This window comes from Oncorhynchus mykiss, chromosome 26, assembly GCF_057628025.1.
Source record: "Oncorhynchus mykiss isolate SJ-2025 chromosome 26, ASM5762802v1, whole genome shotgun sequence".
NCBI lineage: Eukaryota > Metazoa > Chordata > Actinopteri > Salmoniformes > Salmonidae > Oncorhynchus > Oncorhynchus mykiss.
In genome coordinates this window covers 23687867-23704376 of record NC_143047.1, presented here as the reverse complement: position 1 = coordinate 23704376, position 16510 = coordinate 23687867, and the positions used below count along the sequence as shown (strand labels likewise).

The 16510-nt window shown below is 39.6% G+C and overlaps 2 protein-coding genes across 3 annotated transcripts; both read right to left on the bottom strand.

The window, feature by feature from the left end:
- Positions 1–3432: 3432 nt before the first annotated feature.
- Positions 3433–5645, bottom strand: LOC110506657 (large ribosomal subunit protein P2). Of its 2 annotated transcripts, none has more exons than XM_021586445.3 (5): positions 5495–5645; positions 4604–4727; positions 4405–4453; positions 4096–4191; positions 3433–3548 (listed from the first exon to the last, which is right to left on the bottom strand). In XM_021586445.3, exons 2-5 carry the CDS (start codon positions 4724–4726, stop codon positions 3472–3474), a joined length of 345 nt encoding a protein of 114 aa, XP_021442120.1. In that variant the 5' UTR covers position 4727; positions 5495–5645; the 3' UTR covers positions 3433–3471. The 2 variants fall into 2 exon arrangements, with proteins under 2 accessions (XP_021442120.1, XP_021442121.1); XM_021586446.3 differs by having other exon boundaries at positions 5425–5563.
- A 473-nt stretch (positions 5646–6118) lies between these two features.
- Positions 6119–15308, bottom strand: lin7c (lin-7 homolog C (C. elegans)). Its single transcript, XM_021586444.3, has 5 exons — positions 15151–15308; positions 13774–13892; positions 13193–13264; positions 12906–13115; positions 6119–10480 (listed from the first exon to the last, which is right to left on the bottom strand). Exons 1-5 carry the CDS (start codon positions 15185–15187, stop codon positions 10313–10315), a joined length of 606 nt encoding a protein of 201 aa, XP_021442119.1. The 5' UTR covers positions 15188–15308; the 3' UTR covers positions 6119–10312.
- Between the last annotated feature and the right edge of the window lie 1202 nt (positions 15309–16510).

Below are 16510 nucleotides of genomic sequence, written 5' to 3'. Positions count from 1 at the left end.
TAGTGCAGTATTTCTCAAGTGAAAAAATGTGCATGAGAAGGAGTCGTCTCCCTTTGAATGACAACAGGCACTTAATTGAAGAATCCTTACTGTTGACCAATTGTTGACGAGTCGGCTACCGACTTCGGCTTTTGGCTACCGACTTCGGCTACCGACTTCGGCTACCGACACCGACTTTGGCTTGCCTCAAGAAAAAATGTTGTGTGCCTGAACAACCGAAAAAACCCTTGCCGAAGTCCAAAAAGAACCAAAATGTCACAAAATGTTGTCATAATATATGCATAAACTGTTTTGGCTGGGAAGCATGCAGACACCTTTCATCAGTGGTGAGGAGCTGCCAATGTTGTATTTTACCTAATGAAACCCATTGTGGGTGGTAGCTGTAACAAAAGTTGTACAAATGTAAAGGCCCAGTGCTGTCAAAAACGTAATTTCCTGTGTTTTATACATTTCCACACTATGAGGTTGGAATAATACTGTGAAATTGTAGAAAATTATGATAATGCCCTTTTAGTGTAAGAGTTGTTTGAAATACGGCTGAAATTTCTGCCTATTTGGTGGGATGGAGTTTTGGCTTGCCTGTTGACAAATTAGTTAATAGACCAATAAGAAAGCATTCCAAACCTCTCTGCCAATAACAGCTAGTTTTCCGTTTTCCCCTCCCCACTCAGACCATTCCCAGACAGTCATAGCAAAATTATTTTCTTGAGAAATTGCTCTTTGCTATTAAGATATGATTATTTTGGACCATTTCAATTGAAAACAATCACAGTAAGGTACTTAATTGTTAGCCAGAAATGATTTGATATTGAGATAACGGCTGCATTGGACCTTTAAGAGATTACATCTTACCTCAGGAAACTCATTGAGGGTGGTAATTGTAAAAGTCTATACCCAGGATACCCATTAAGGCTGGTAACTATAGGAACATGGTAGCATTATTTACATCAGGGGAATTTAGCAGTGTCAGCAGCCTATTTGCAACACATCTCGTTTAATGTACTTCGATTTTCGTGTGTTTCACTTGCATTCAGTAGTCTATGAATCACATGGTCATGAAGGCATAAATGTGTATACTTATATTAAATGGACAACTTATATTAAATGGACAAAAGGAACACCTATGTGAGAATACTATTCATTGACTACAGCTCAGCGTTCAACACCATAGTGCCCTCAAAGCTCATCACTAAGCTAAGGACCCAGGGATTAAACACCTTCCTCTGCAACTGGATCCTGGACTTCCTGACGGACTGCCCCCAGGTGGTAAGGGTAGGTAACAACACATCCGCTTTGCTGATCCTCAAAACAGGGGCCCCTCAGAAGTGCATGCTCAGTCCCCTCCTGTACTCCCTGTTCACTCATGACTGCACGGCCAGGCATGACTCCAACACCATCATTAAGTTTGCTGTTGACACAACAGTGGTAGGCTTGATCACCGACAACATTGAGACAGCCTATAGGGAGGAGGTCATAGACCTGACTGTGTGGTGCAAGGACAACAACCTCTCCCTCAACGTGATCAAGACAAAGGAGATGATTGTGGACTACAGGAAAAGGAGGACCGAGCACGCACCATTCTCATTGACTGGGCTGCGGTGGAGCAGGTTGAGAGCTTCAAGTTCCTTGGCGTCCACATCACCAACAAACTAACATGGCCCAAGCACACCAAGAGTCGTGAAGACGGCACGACAAAACCTATTCCCCCTCAGGAGACTGAAAAGATTTGTCATGGGTCCTCAGATCCTCAAAACATTTTACAGCTGCACCATCGAGAGCATCCTGACGGGTTGCATCAGTGCCTGGTATGGCAACTGCTCGGCCTCCGACCGCAAGGCACTACAGAGGGTAGTGCGTACGGCCAAGTACATCACCGGGGCCAAGCTTCCTGCCATCCAGGACCTCTATACCAGGCGGTGACAGAGGAAGGGCCTAAATATTGTCAAAGACTCCAGTCACCCTAGTCATAGACTGTTCTCTCTGCTACCGCACGGCAAGTGCTACCAGAGCGCCATGTCTAGGTCCAAGAGGCTTCTAAACAGCTTCTACCCCCAAGCCATAAAACTCCTGAACATCTAATCAAATGGCTACCCAGACTATTTGCATTGCCCCCCTCCACGCTGCTGCTACTCTGTTATTATCTATGCATAGTCACTTTAATAACTCTACCTACATGCACATATTACCTCAATTACCTCGACACCGGTATCCCCTGTATTTGTTATTTACTGCTGCTTTTAAATGTTTGTTATTATTATAAATTTTTGTTGTTCGTATTTTCTTAAAACTGCATTGTTGTTAAGGGCTCATAAGTAAGCATTTCACTGTAATACCTGTTGTATTCGGCGCATGTGACAAATACCATTTGAAATGTTTGTATGTAGTTCTGTCCTTGTCTATTAATGTATGTATTAGCCTGTGATGTTTTATGTGGACCTTAGGAATAGTAGCTGCAGACTCATGAGCCCAACATTTGTTATATTACCCATTCAAGACAAGTGCCTAGGGAGACGGGTTGTTTCTGGACAGGGCCAGTAGCAGAAGGGTAAATAGCGCCATCTGCTATTTTACCCATGAATTTAACCTTTTACCACAGTAGCAACTACCGAAAATCATTGTGTAGTAGCAGTGAAATTAGTCGACAATCAATACCAGTCACACACCTTGACTATAATTCCCAAAATAGAATTCAATTCAAAATGCACAATAGCAAGCAAATTACTACTTGCACCTCCACATGGCTGCACTGCAGCAACAAGCCCCAAAATGATTAAAGATACATAACGGTACCCCTTATAGTCCAAGGACCTTACATGTTGTTTAAAGATGTGGCTCTGGAAGCCTCAACAGCCAAATACTCCATCTAAACCTGAATCGATTCTCAATTATGGTAAAATTCTATAAACATAAATCCTACTTTCATATCCCAAAATAATTTCACAAATGCTAAATACACTTGCTGTACAGTTAGGTATGCAGCCAATAGTATTTTTCCAGTGACAACCCTTTTGTAGGGTCCATTTACACACGTTAGGAGATGCAGATGGCCAATTAGCACAGGTTGTAAGTAGACTAACTTCAATCTGTTTTCTGTAAACACTAACATGGAGATACTGTATTTTTGTGTGGGTATTTCAGATATCAGATATATCTATCTGATATGAAAGACAAGGTCCTTTTGCTTCCAAAACACTGCCGCAAGTGATGTGTGGTTATGTTCAAACTGAGCATCCAGGGCTCTTAACAAAATTCCCCAGTACAGAAGACGCAGTCATCCAATGACTTGTGTAATGTAATGGAACAGTCATGATCAAGGGCTATGCAGCACCCAAATGCTTCAGCGACTGACTGTGTCCAGACGAAAATGTTTTAAAAGTTAACTTTCATTAAGCAAAATACCCAATGCAGAAAATACAAGGAACATTTAGCCTGTTCCTTAATTACAAAGTTTATTTCAGATTTTTAACAAGTTTAGTCGAACAGGCCGAATCCCATGTCGTCATCAGATCCCTCTTCAGACTCCTCCTTCTCTTCCTTCTTCTCCTCAGCTGTAAAGAGATCACAGTAATCAATTAACAATACCATCTTCACCAAATACATTGTCTGAAAACAGAGATATTCAAAGCTAGTTATAGTGAAAGTAATATAATAAACAGTTTACCAAAATACATGTTCATAAACAAAATAAACTACCCTTTATGAACTAGTAATGCGCTGATCAGCCATTTATTAATCTGAAACTGACCTGCTGTTTTTAAAACGGTCCCATTCTACCAGCCTTGATGTATAAAAATAATGATCCCCGCCAATTAGAAAATCCATGCATTTAGCAATGAAACTGTTTTAATGCTGTTTGCATTGAGACAGTTCTGGTCATTACTATAACATTTCCAATGTATTTAGTAAAGGCAAATAAGCTTTAGCTTGCCTGACCAAGTGCCCAATAGATATTGAGCTGACCCACACATCAATATGTATAACTTAACACCCCATTAGAAGGCTTTGAGCCCGGTTTGGTATGAAAAATTATAGACATCCAAAAGGTCAACTTGACAAGGATCTCGAACACTCATGTGGGGTCTGATGTATGCTCACCTGCAGTGGGGGCAGCTGCCCCAGCAGCAGCGGCTCCACCTGAGCTGGCCACTGCCACAGCACCACCTGCTGGCATACTGGCCAGTTTACCATAGCCTGTGAGAAAAATTACAGTTAACTGATTTAATTACAACTATATTGCTGTATATACCAATAACTAATAACACTAATACAGTGGCAGATAAGCCTTGCTAGAGTTTCAAAGCAAATGTCTAGCAGATTAAACCACCAGTGTGCTTAGTCCAGAATGGATTAAGATGTGTTCTCTTCAGTGACTTTAGATTATGCATTGACAGTTCTGCAACTCACCTTGGGCAATCACCTCTTCCACATTTTTGCCACCGAGTTCAGTGACGACCTGAAGGGGGAAAAAAAAGGGGTCATAAATTAGTGGTCCATAGAAATTGCAAGCATGTTTTCTGTTTGAGCTCAACTTTCAGAACACACACGTTGTGCGTTTATTTTACTCAACACTGAGATAAGGTCAAACATGTGATATTAAGCATACCTTCTCCATGCGTGTTTTGTCAGCCTCAATGCCAACACTTTCCAGGATCTTCTTGATGTCCGCAGACTGTGGACTGGCATTACCACCAAGGGCAGAGAGCAGGTATGCAGCAACGTAACGCATTCTGCAATACAGGTCATGATGCAGTTATACATCATATAACAACAAAAAACAAGGCATAAAAAAAAATCCAATACAGTTAAGTTACTTTAGACAAATACTAAACATGCGTCTCAAAGGGAACGTCGCAGTATAATCCTATAACCTGCAGAAACAATTATAACAATTGTCCATGTCATACCCACAGATCATCAAGTAGCTAGGCCTATACATGCCTACTTTGCATTTGTTTCAAGAGTGACATTTATACACCTTCTCCAGAATCTAAGTGAGAAAAAAACACTTTGGTTGCGCATCTTAACCAAACACTAGGACTCATTGCCTTACTCAAAACATCTGATAGATTAGTTAACTAGGTAACGTTGGCTAGATAACTGAGGTTAGCAAATTAGCTAGCTAGCTTGCTAGCGCACTGTCCACAAAGTTCCAGTTAGTGAGGTTGTCACTGATAACTTATTTATTCAATCAGAATATGAAGATGTGGCATTGAAAAACTCCCTAGTGAATAATGTTACCAATCACTTAGATAGCTACAGTTTTGGGCCTTGTTTCTTTGAGGAAATAGTGAGAGCGAGTACACATGGTGACATGTCATGGATGTTAGGTAGCAAGCTAACTGGCTAGCATGCTCCTCTCCAATACATTATTTACTGTCCAATTTTAGGTTAGGGGTAAGACAAATATTTGAAAGGAATGCCTACGTTATGGTTCCGTGTTGGACCTATTTTCACTGGGTGTGTATATCCTAAATTGCCTTTAAAAGACACTCACTTGACACGGAAAAGACAGAGATGCGTGTTCACGACGAGATTTGCACAGGCGGAAAGGAAGTTCCAAGGCAGGGGGGAAACGGAAAACGCGTGATGGGCGGGGAAATCGAATGAATTTTGATTGGAGGAGAAAATTCCAACAGGGTGGACTTGATTTGCAAGGCGAAGTGAGGAGATGGTCCGGAGGCCGAGCGGCGTCAACCCAATGAAAATTGTCAGAAAAAAAACATTTAGGGAAACTGGAATCACTACATGGTGATAATGATACGCCGCATGTAAGTGACTGGGCCACTGTTCAGTCCAGCAAAGTGCCATTGACTCTCAGTGGTCAATAACGGGACAGATGGAGCTGGGACTGTGCTGTGACCTTAGAACAGACACCTAATTTGGACTACATTAGTACCAACATAGTGCCATACTCTATGAAACGGCACAGAGCCCTTACTATAGTACCATTCTTGCCTTTGGCAATATGACATAATATGGCATCATCAAAATTTGGTATCAAACAAAAAACGTGGGCCTCCTAAACAAAAAGGATGTTAAAACTACAATTGTTAAAGGAAATACACAATAAAAGTGATGGTAATAGTAAATTGAGAATAACAATAAGCAAATGAAAACATTTTTCATGGTATAATTTATTTTGTGCAGTTTTTGGATCTAAATAATTTTGATCTAAATAATTCTATACATCCACATCAACATAACACAATACAAATGGACAGAATAAACTGAGAGCAGCACATTTTGTAAGTAGACCTAACAGTCTAAAACAAGCAAACATTAAACATGATATCAAATAGTTCTCATAAAAGTTTCAAGTTTGGTCTTGGTACTCAAAACAAGAATATAACAGTCAGAAAAGGAATACAAATGATTTCAGGATTTTTTCTCTGTCACGAAAATCCCTTGTAAAAAATAAAAATATCAAAAGAAAACACTTAGAAAAATATTGTATTGACCCTTCCAAAATATAAGAGGGTAGAAACCTGAGGGGTGTTTCACAAAGCTCTAGGAATTGGCAAGGTAACTGTCCTGAACATTCCGTTGAAACCATTAATGTCAGTCACAAGGACAACATTTCAGTAATCATACTGAGGGGCAAGCCGACATGTAACCAACTTGCTATGGTGTGCCAAATCTGTTAAGCCTTTGTTTATTTTACACATCTGTTTAAAAGTATGAATAGAACATAGAATATTTTCTTTATGAAGTGAAGAAAACTTGTGAATGAAATACAAAATGTTTCATGATTTAGATGAATACCTTTTATTCAATTCAGCAAAAATCTATTTTATCAATATAACTGGAATTATACAGTACATTCACGAGTGACCATAAAATTAAAATACAAACTATACTATTCAGGTGAAAAATAACATATCTGGAATTGAAATCAGTGATGCCAAATTAAGTTAACATCTTAAAGGGATAGTTCACCCAAATGGGACATGTACCTAATTTTATAGGTCAACAAGTAATCATTCAAACCTGTAAGTCAGCAACCAAAAATATGGCTTTGTTAACTCAACCACAGCTTAGCAACAGCATAGCAACGTTATTGGTCTTTATTTTGAACTGTGGGTGTCACATACCAGTAGATAACATGCATTTTTGATGAATGCCATTCAATAAAGGGTTTACCCGCATTGAAAGATAGCAGGTAGCACCCTATTTCAAACAACCATGCTGGTGGTAGTGCAATTGTCTTTTTCTCGTTTATGCTTTTTGGAAACGTCAGTTTGTGTTGGACAACAATGGCATTTGTGTCGTCGCTGCGACAAGTTGGCTGACCTACTGTAAACCCACTGTGAATGAGTTGGCCACACTGTTGATGTGTGAATAGAGCAAAATAACTCAAAGAAATGAGAGGAAAAAAATGGCTATGGGAATGCAGCTTTCTTGGGGAATCTCAAAATCCACTGACCCTGTTCATGAAATACCTCTGTGGTTTCGAAAGGTTCTGACTTATTTGCTCTTTTTAAATATTTAAAATGTCAGGTTTGCCTCAGGTCTCAAAATTGTATACTGTCCCCCCTTACTGTCATAAGGGGAAACGGTTATCTGAATTTTAATAGACAGATTCTGTGCTTAGTAAGCCTTCTCCCTGCCCACTGAAAACCTACACATTTGAAGGCTCTAAATGATTCATGGGATGCAAAAGCTAGAAGTTGCTGAATATTTTATGAGACAGCAAAATCTTTTTTTAAAGCTTGTAAGACAGTAAAAACATCAGCACAAGGTTAAAAATAAATTCAGAGAATGTATTATTTAATTCCTTAACAATTTTAGATTAGAATACTAAACACAGATCTACCAAAACGTTCACACGTGTTATTTTCAGGACGGAAAAAAACTAAAAAAAGAGACCATGGTGAAACATAACGTCTCCATTTAGCCTTCATATACTGGTAAACACAACATTTCTATATAAATTTACACACAATTCCTTCGAGAATATATATATTCTATACCTCTTATATCCCAAATGTATTCTATTACTACCAGTTATTTTCACTCTCAAAAATAGCAGGTGTGAAGTTTGCATTCCTGCAAATGCTTAGTAAACTGGCATTGAAGTGTTAAATCATCTGAGCTTAGTTTTATACCCAAATGAAAATGAGGGTAATTTGAATGACAGTATGACAGTACAAGTTTAAATACATTTGTATTGCCCTGAGGCACATTATAAAGGCTGTACTAAAATAAATAAATACCATCTCTTCAATCAATGAACCTCTGTTGTGGGTCTCATAGGTCCTCAAAAGGCATCCAATATGTCAGCCCAAAATGTAATGCACATGTAAAGCGTGAATGACCAACTACTTGTAGAAATATGATAAATCTAGTGTTTTCCTTGAGTCGTGGTGTCAGAAGTCACAGGGGTAGGGTGTAGAAAAGGTAGAAATATAATATATAGTGGGGCAAAAAAGTATTTTGTCAGCCACCAATTGCGCATGTTCTCCCACTTAAAAAGATGAGAGGCCTGTAATTTTCATCATAAGTACACTTCAACTATGACAGACAAAATGAGAAAAAAAAATATCCAGAAAATCACATTGTAGGATTTTTAATGAATTTATTTGCAAATTATGGTGGAAAATAAGTATTTGGTCACCTACAAACAAGCAAGATTTCTGGCTCTCACAGACCTGTAACAACTTCTTTAAGAGGCTCCTCTGTCCTCCACTCGTTACCTGTATTAATGGCACCTGTTTGAACTTGTTATCAGTATAAATGACACCTGTCCACAACCTCAAACAGTCACACTCCAAACTCCACTATGGCCAAGACCAAAGAGCTGTCAAAGGACACCAGAAACAAAATTGTAGACCTGCACCAGGCTGGGAAGACTGAATCTGCAATAGGTAAGCAGCTTGGTTTGAAGAAATCAACTGTGGGAGCAATTATTAGGAAATGGAAGACATACAAGACCACTGATAATCTCCCTCGATCTGGGGCTCCATGCAAGATCTCACCCCGTGGGGTCAAAATGATCACAAGAACGGTGAGCAAAAATCCCAGAACCACACGGGGGGACCTAGTGAATGACCTGCAGAGAGCTGGGACCAAAGAAACAAAGCCTACCATCAGTAACACACTACGCCGCCAGGGACTCAAATCCTGCAGTGCCAGACGTGTCCCCCTGCTTAAGCCAGTACATGTCCAGGCCCGTCTGAAGTTTGCTAGAGAGCATTTGGATGATCCAGAAGAAGATTGGGAGAAACCAAAATATAACTTTTTGGTAAAAACTCAACTCGTCGTGTTTGGAGGACAAAGAATGCTGAGTTGCATCCAAAGAACACCATACCTACTGTTTATTTTTTATTTTATTTTACTAGGCAAGTCAGTTAAGAACAAATTCTTATTTTCAATGACGGCCTAGGAACAGTGGGTTAACAGGGGCAGAACGACAGATTTGTACCTTGTCAGCTCGGGGGTTTGAACTTGCAACTTTCCAGTTACTAGTCCAACACTCTAACCACTAGGCTACCCTGCCGCCACAGTGAAGCATGGGGGTGGAAACATCATGCTTTGGGGCTGTTTTTCTGCAAAGGGACCAGGACGACTGATCCGTGTAAAGGAAAGAATGAATGGGGCCATGTATCGTGAGATTTTGAGTGAAAACCTCCTTCCATCAGCAAGGGCATTGAAGATGAAACGTGGCTGGGTCTTTCAGCATGACAATGATCCAAAACACACTGCCCGGGCAACGAAGGAGTGGCTTCGTAAGAAGCATTTCAAGGTCCTGGAGTGGCCTAGCCAGTCTCCAGATCTCAACCCCATAGAAAATCTTTGGAGGGAGTTCAAAGTCCGTGTTGCCCAGCAATATCCCCAAAACATCACTGCTCTAGAGGAGATCTGCGTGGAGGAATGGGCCAAAATACCAGCAACAGTGTGTGAAAACCTTGTGAAGACTTACAGAAAACGTTTGAGCTCTGTCATTGCCAACAAAGGGTATATAACAAAGTATTGAGATAAACTTTTGTTATTGACCAAATACTTATTTTCCACCATAATTTGCAAATAAATTCATAAAAAATCCTACAATGTGATTTTCTGGAATTATTTTTCTAATTTTGTCTGTCATAGTTGAAGTGTACCTATGATGAAAATGACAGGCCTCTCTCATCTTTTTAAGTGGGAGAACTTGCACAATTGGTGGCTGACTAAATACTTTTTTGCCCCACTGTATGTGGATCCAAACTAAAAACTTAGTGTGCTAAGTTTTAGAAGAAGGTTAAAATTGTGACTGGGACAGATGGCTGGAAGAGGGTGAAAGATGAGGGAATTGTGTGCCAGTGATGAAAAAACACTATTGGGGATAGCTGTTCTGTTGCCGGCGCTTTGCAGACCTCATCTTCTCAAAGCGGGACTCCATTTCCTCAAGGACTTTAGGAGTGTACCTGACCACCAGCTTCACAGTGCCCTGGGCAGCTTTGAGAAGCTCCACAGCTTTCTCATGGTGCTCCCCCTCCACACTCTGGAAAGAAAGAGATAAAAGGAGGATTAATTTAAATAACAAACAAAATTAGGTGACTGAATATGATAAATGTATATTGATAGTAGCCGTGTCCGAAATCTGGCTTGCCTGCTATTTAATTAAACTGCATACTGTGTACTAATCATAATACATACAGTTGAAGTCCAAAGTTTACATACACCTTAGCCAAATACATTTAAACTCAGGTTTTTCACAATTCCTGACATTTAATCCTAGAAAAAATTCCCTGTCTTAGGTCACTTAGGATCACCACTTTATTTTAAGAATGTGAAATGTCAGAATAATAGCAGATAGAAGGATTTATTTCAGCTTTTATTTCTTTCATCACATCCCCAGGGCTCAGAAGTTAACATATACTCAATTAGTATTTGGTAGTGTTGCCTTTCAATTGTTTAACTTGGGTCAAACGTTTTGGGTAGCCTTCCACAAGCTTCCCACAATAAATTGGGTGAATTTTGCCCCATTCCATCTTGACAGAGCTGGTAACTGAGTCAGGTTTGTAGGCCTCCTTGCTCGCACACACTTTTTCAGTTCTGCCCACACATTTTCTGTAGGATTGAGGTCAGGGCTTTGTGATGGACACTCCAATGCCTTGACTTTGTTGTCCTTAAGCCATTTTGCCACAACTTTGGAAGGATGCTTGGGTACATTGTCCATTTGGAAGACCCATTTGCTTGAACTTTCTGACTGATGTCTTGAGATGTTGCTTCAATATATCCACATAATTTTCCTCCTCATAATGCCATCTATTTTGTGAAGCACACCAGTCACTCCTGCAGCAAAGCACCCCCACAACATGATGCTGCCACCACCGTGCTTCACGGTTGGGATGGGGCTCTTCGGCTTGCAAGCATCCCCCTTTTTCCTCCAAACGTAACAATTGTCATTATGGCCAAACAGTTCTATTTTTGTTTCATCAGACCAGAGGACATTTCTCCAAAAAGTACGATATTTGTCCCCATGTGCAGTTGCAAACCGTAGTCTGGCTTTTTTATGGCAGTTTAGGAGCAGTGGCTTCTTCCTTGCTGAGCGTCCTTTCAGGTTATAGGACTCGTTTTACTGTGGATATAGATAATTTTGTACAGCATCTCCACAAGGTCCTTTGCTGTTGTTCTGGGATTGATTTGCACCAAAGTAAGCTCATCTCTAGGAGGCAGAACGGGTCTCCTTCCTGAGCGGTATGATGGCTGCGTGTTCCCATGGTGTTTATACTTGCATACTAGTGTTTGTACAGATGAACGTGGTACGTTCAGGCATTTGGAAATTGCTCCCAAGGATGAACCAGACTTGTGGAGGTCTACAATTTTTTTTTATGAGGTCTTGGCTGATTTGATTTTCCCATGAGGTTAAGCAAAGAGGCAATGAGTTTAAAGGTAGGCCTTGAAATACATCCACATGTAAACCTCCAATTGACTCAAATGATGTCAATTAGCCTATCAGAAGCTTCTAAAGCCATGACATAATTTTCTGGAACTGTCCAAGCTGTTTAAAGGCACAGTCAACTTACTGTATGTAAACTTCTGACCCACTGGAATTGTGATACAGTGAATTATAAGTTAAATAATCTGTCTGTAAACAATTGTTGGAAAAATGACTTGTGTCATGCACAAAGTAGATGTCTTAACAGACTTGCCAAAACTATAGTTTGTTAACAAAAAAATTGTGGAGTGGTTGAAAAAACGAGTTTTAATGACTCCAACCTAAGTGTATGTAAACTTCTGACTTCAACTGTATTCTGGTCCTGGAACCATTGCTTAAAGGAATAATCCACTCAAAAGTATACATTTTTTTCATTAGTCTACTGTTGATAGAGTCCCAAAATGTGTTGCATGTCAGCAATCAAGTTTTCAAGATATAGAACTTTTCAAAAAGCAAGTTGTTGCCACATCATCATGTTGATGCGTAAAACCACTAAACAAGGGACACTTTTTTGTTGTCTGTTTAACTAAACCAGTGTTTTATCATAATGAGAGCATATGCTCTCGTTATGAGAATTGAGGGGGTGTACAAATAATGTCCTAACCGACTTGCCAACTGTACTATTTATAACGTTGTGTTTAGTAAAAACGAATGCAGTAAGCAAAATATAACAGCATACTAGGCTCATCCTACAATGGGCAATTGTGTCGATTCCCTACATTAATTTATTTTGGTACAGCTTGTCCCCTCAGCTGTTGTCAGACACACGTGGGCCTCGAAATACAATTCTCTTCCTCAAGTGCAGCAAATACTACTAAACAAAAAGCCAAAATGAGTATGACATCCTGGAATTTTTAAAGCATACTCAATTTTCGAAATTGCACATTCTACAAAACTTTATTTTTCGCCTTCCCAAAATGCCTACTATTTAGAACGCAAGTATGGGTATATGGACACAGCCAGAGACTGCATAAACAACACGTACCACCCCATTGACAGAAAGAAGCTGGTCGCCTCTCTTGAGGCCCCCGTGGCGGTCGGCGATTCCACCAGGAATGATGCGTGAGATGTAAATAGGAGAGTTCTGTTCCTTCCCTCCCATTATATTGAAGCCAAGTCCTTCCTCTGTCTTAGGCAGCTCCACCACGCGAGGGTGTGAGTGCCCCTCACTGGCCGCAAACGCTGCAACAGTGGCCTACAAGACAAGAGAGGTTGTTAACCCAGAGTTGCCTACAGAGTTGTTTAATATTGGTTGTTGTTGTTTTGACATACCTTGGCTGTGGCATTTGCCCTGACTTCTGGGCTACTGTTAATGTCCACTGTCTCATACACATGTTCATACACCTACAGAGTTGTTAAGAAAAGGCAGAAAGAAGGTTAGTCGAATGCAAACTGCAAAGCTGAATTACTTCCGTCAAAAGGTCTGACATGTTAAAAATTGAGATCCTGGTAGTTCTTGCTGTCCAGGGTTCCAAGCTATTAATTAATCCTCAAACTGGATAGCTAATTTCGTAATCACAACACTATACACTGACATTGAAGGAATGACAAATCTTATATCTGAAATCAAATAACTAGTCTATAGGCAGCAATCAAACAATTCATGTTTTATAGGCCTGTCTGTATCAGCCTCATCTCACATAAGTACACAAATCCGAGTCTGGAGGTCTAGAGTACTGCTGATTATTTTTTTTCCACTCACCTGGTGCCCCAGGTCTGAATCAGTCACAATTATTGGAGGGGGAGAATGAAAATCAGCAGTACTTCTGGCCTTGAGGTCCAGATTTGGCCACATAATTTGAGTTGAACTTTGAAGGGTGTGATGGGCATTTAATGGCATTGTCACAGCTCACCTCTCGCACAGCATTACAGAACTCGCTCTGCAAGACCCTTTGCAGTGCCTGCAGTTTCTGTGGAGGCACTTCCCCTGTCCTCTGGAGCTTGTCAAGCAATTCAATGGCTCGAGAAATGTCTGTGAGTAGAAAACATGGAGACCACCCACCGTCAGAGATCTTACCAATAATTGACATCGATTTAAAGACTTTGGTTTGGGAAATAATTGCTTGAGGCAGAGGATCTAACACTCCAGCACAAGAGTAATGGAGTCTGTTGGTTTTTGATTTTGTAGATTGATTAAGTAAATCTGTCCATGCACAGGGTATTATGATGCAGGCATAGCTGATCATTACCAAATCTTCATCACAATGCTTGTAAACACATGGTAGAATTCAATGGACAGGGACTTGTATCATCAGGACTGCAAGTAACATAGTCTGGGCTTTCGGGCGCAACATTTTCAAACTAACCTAGCTAGCTACTGAGCTACAGCTAGCTACATTCTGGACGCTGAACTTTTGTTTGGGTGCAACTGCTAACATTACTAGGAAGCTACAAAGTACCCATTTGTCGCACTTGAGTAAAAGTAAAGATACCTTAATAGAAAACAACTCAAGTAAAAGTCACCCAGTAAAATACTACATGAGTAAAAGTATATTTGTTTTGGTATTTGGTTTTAAATATACTTAAGTATCAAAAGTAAACCTATTAATAATTTCAAATTCCTTACATTATGCAAACCACACGGCACCATTTTTTAAATGTATGGATAGCCAGGAGAACAATACAACACTCAGACATTAATTTACAAACAAAGCATTTGTGTTTAGTGAGTGTGCCAGATCAGAGGCAGTAGGGATGACCAGGGTATGTTCTCTTGATAAGTGTGTGAATTGAACCATTTTCCTGTCAAAATGTAACCAGTACTTTTGGGTGTCAGGGAAAATGTATGGAGTAAAAAGTACATTGTTTTCTTTAGATAGGTAGTGAAGTAAAAGTTGGCAAAAATATAAATAGTAAAGTACAGATACCCCCAAAAACGATTTAAGTAGGACCTTAAAGTATTTGTTCATAAGTACTTACCTCCACTGCAAACTACCAGCCTTAGAGGATAGCTATCTAAAATCAGCTAACGTTAGCTGGCTACAACATTAGCAACTCAGCCCATCTGTCTTTCTTAAAACTAAAGCGATCATATTGGAATAATCTATTTTTCTTTCGACTTTTGAAAGATGATTGTACTTTGGGCTAGTTATTTCAAAATTAAATGGCTAACTAAATTAAATTCCAGATTAGCTACCGTTATCTAGCTAGCCATCTGTTTGGCTCGTGTGTATTTTCATAATTTTAACCATTATTATTGATCAAGCGATCTGTGTTGTTTGACGTTTTACCTCTTTCCAGTCGAACAGGTTCCCCCAAAGACGCCATAATAACCCAAATCCGGCACTGTTCGGGAGAAATTATCAGGCTAGCAAAATATCCACTCGGCGATAAACAGATTTGAGCTGTATTGACGGGGATTGTTGTTGCGTCAAGGACACGCAATCGGCGCAATTTAGTTATATCTATTTTAGAAAATGTGGTATCCTAAATGTATAACCTGCAATATTTACAGTTTTTCAATGGTTATCTAAATTATAGATTTTAACGTATAGTTATTAAAATGTCTTATCTGATCATTATTCATAACCCAAAATGAATTGTTTGTAAATGTCTTTGTAAACCTACAATGTTGATTCAATTAGTTTAAGCCATAATTTTGATCTCTGTCAGTGCTTGCATAATGTATGCATTTCTATTGATTAATTTCCACTTCTCACAGCAATAAGGAATTTTCTTTCTGAGAGCTGAAACACTACATAGGCTCATTACTGTGTATTAAACTGTTACCTTATCATAACGGCGAAACTGAGGACATAGACTATTGACCCATTTTTTATGTTTTTGTTGTGATAGGAGACTTGTAAACACATTATGTAGGCCTATACTTTGGAAGGATACCTCAAATGATGTTTAGAAAAGTGATTTTTCTATCATAAAATGCAATTTTCTGAGTACTATAGATACATATGCAATAATTTAAGTGCTATTTGTGTGTGCAAATCGTACGGAATATACCTTGAATGCACTTTTATTGTTATCTCTTATTATCACAATTAGGCATGTTTTGGTATCCTTTGTGAGAGAATGTTGTCCATCCATTTCTAGGCATGGGACACCTACCTGTGTCGATGGGACAGGGTTGAGATGGCCCATCCAAGGAATTCACAAGTCAAGGATGCTGTCTTCAGGATTGAAAACTTTTGAATGTACTCATCATCAAGCTCTCAGAGGTCATCAAGGATCAGCTTGTAGCCTAGGATATACGACGTGGACTTATGGGCCTACTATATGTTCTGATTCTTTGTGTTGTTGGTTGAGTATATATTGAGGCTTTTATAACCAAGCTAATGCTGGTGAAATTAAAATCTATCTGGTCTATTTGTTTGTCTGTCTGTCTGCTATAGGAGGATGGGCTCATTGTAATAGGCCTAGTACTCATTGCTTTGTATTAAACTGTGTTACCTTATCATAACGGCAAAACTGAGGACATAGACTATTGACCCATTTTGGACCCATAATGGTATAAATGGAACATAGTCAAACATGCGGTTTCCATATGTTTTGATACAATTCCATTTATTCCATTCCAGCCATTACAATGAGCCTGTCCTCCTCTAGCTCTTCCCACCAGCCTCCTCTAGTCTGCAT

What these genes read in the sequence shown, in the direction of transcription:
- lin7c (XM_021586444.3), bottom strand. Translation starts at nt 15,187, where the DNA reads ATGGCGTCTTTGGGGGAACCTGTTCGACTGGAAAGAG. An exon ending in GGGCAAATGCCACAGCCAAG is followed by an intron (nt 13,116 to 13,192) that starts GTATGTCAAAAC and finishes CTTGTCTTGTAG; the next exon opens with GCCACTGTTGCAGCGTTTGC. An exon ending in TTCTTTCTGTCAATGGGGTG is followed by an intron (nt 10,481 to 12,905) that starts GTACGTGTTGTT and finishes CTTTCTTTCCAG; the next exon opens with AGTGTGGAGGGGGAGCACCA.
- LOC110506657 (XM_021586445.3), bottom strand. Translation starts at nt 4,726, where the DNA reads ATGCGTTACGTTGCTGCATACCTGCTCTCTGCCCTTGGTGGTAATGCC. An exon ending in ACAAAACACGCATGGAGAAG is followed by an intron (nt 4,454 to 4,603) that starts GTATGCTTAATA and finishes TTCCCCCTTCAG; the next exon opens with GTCGTCACTGAACTCGGTGG. An exon ending in GGAAGAGGTGATTGCCCAAG is followed by an intron (nt 4,192 to 4,404) that starts GTGAGTTGCAGA and finishes TTTTTCTCACAG; the next exon opens with GCTATGGTAAACTGGCCAGT.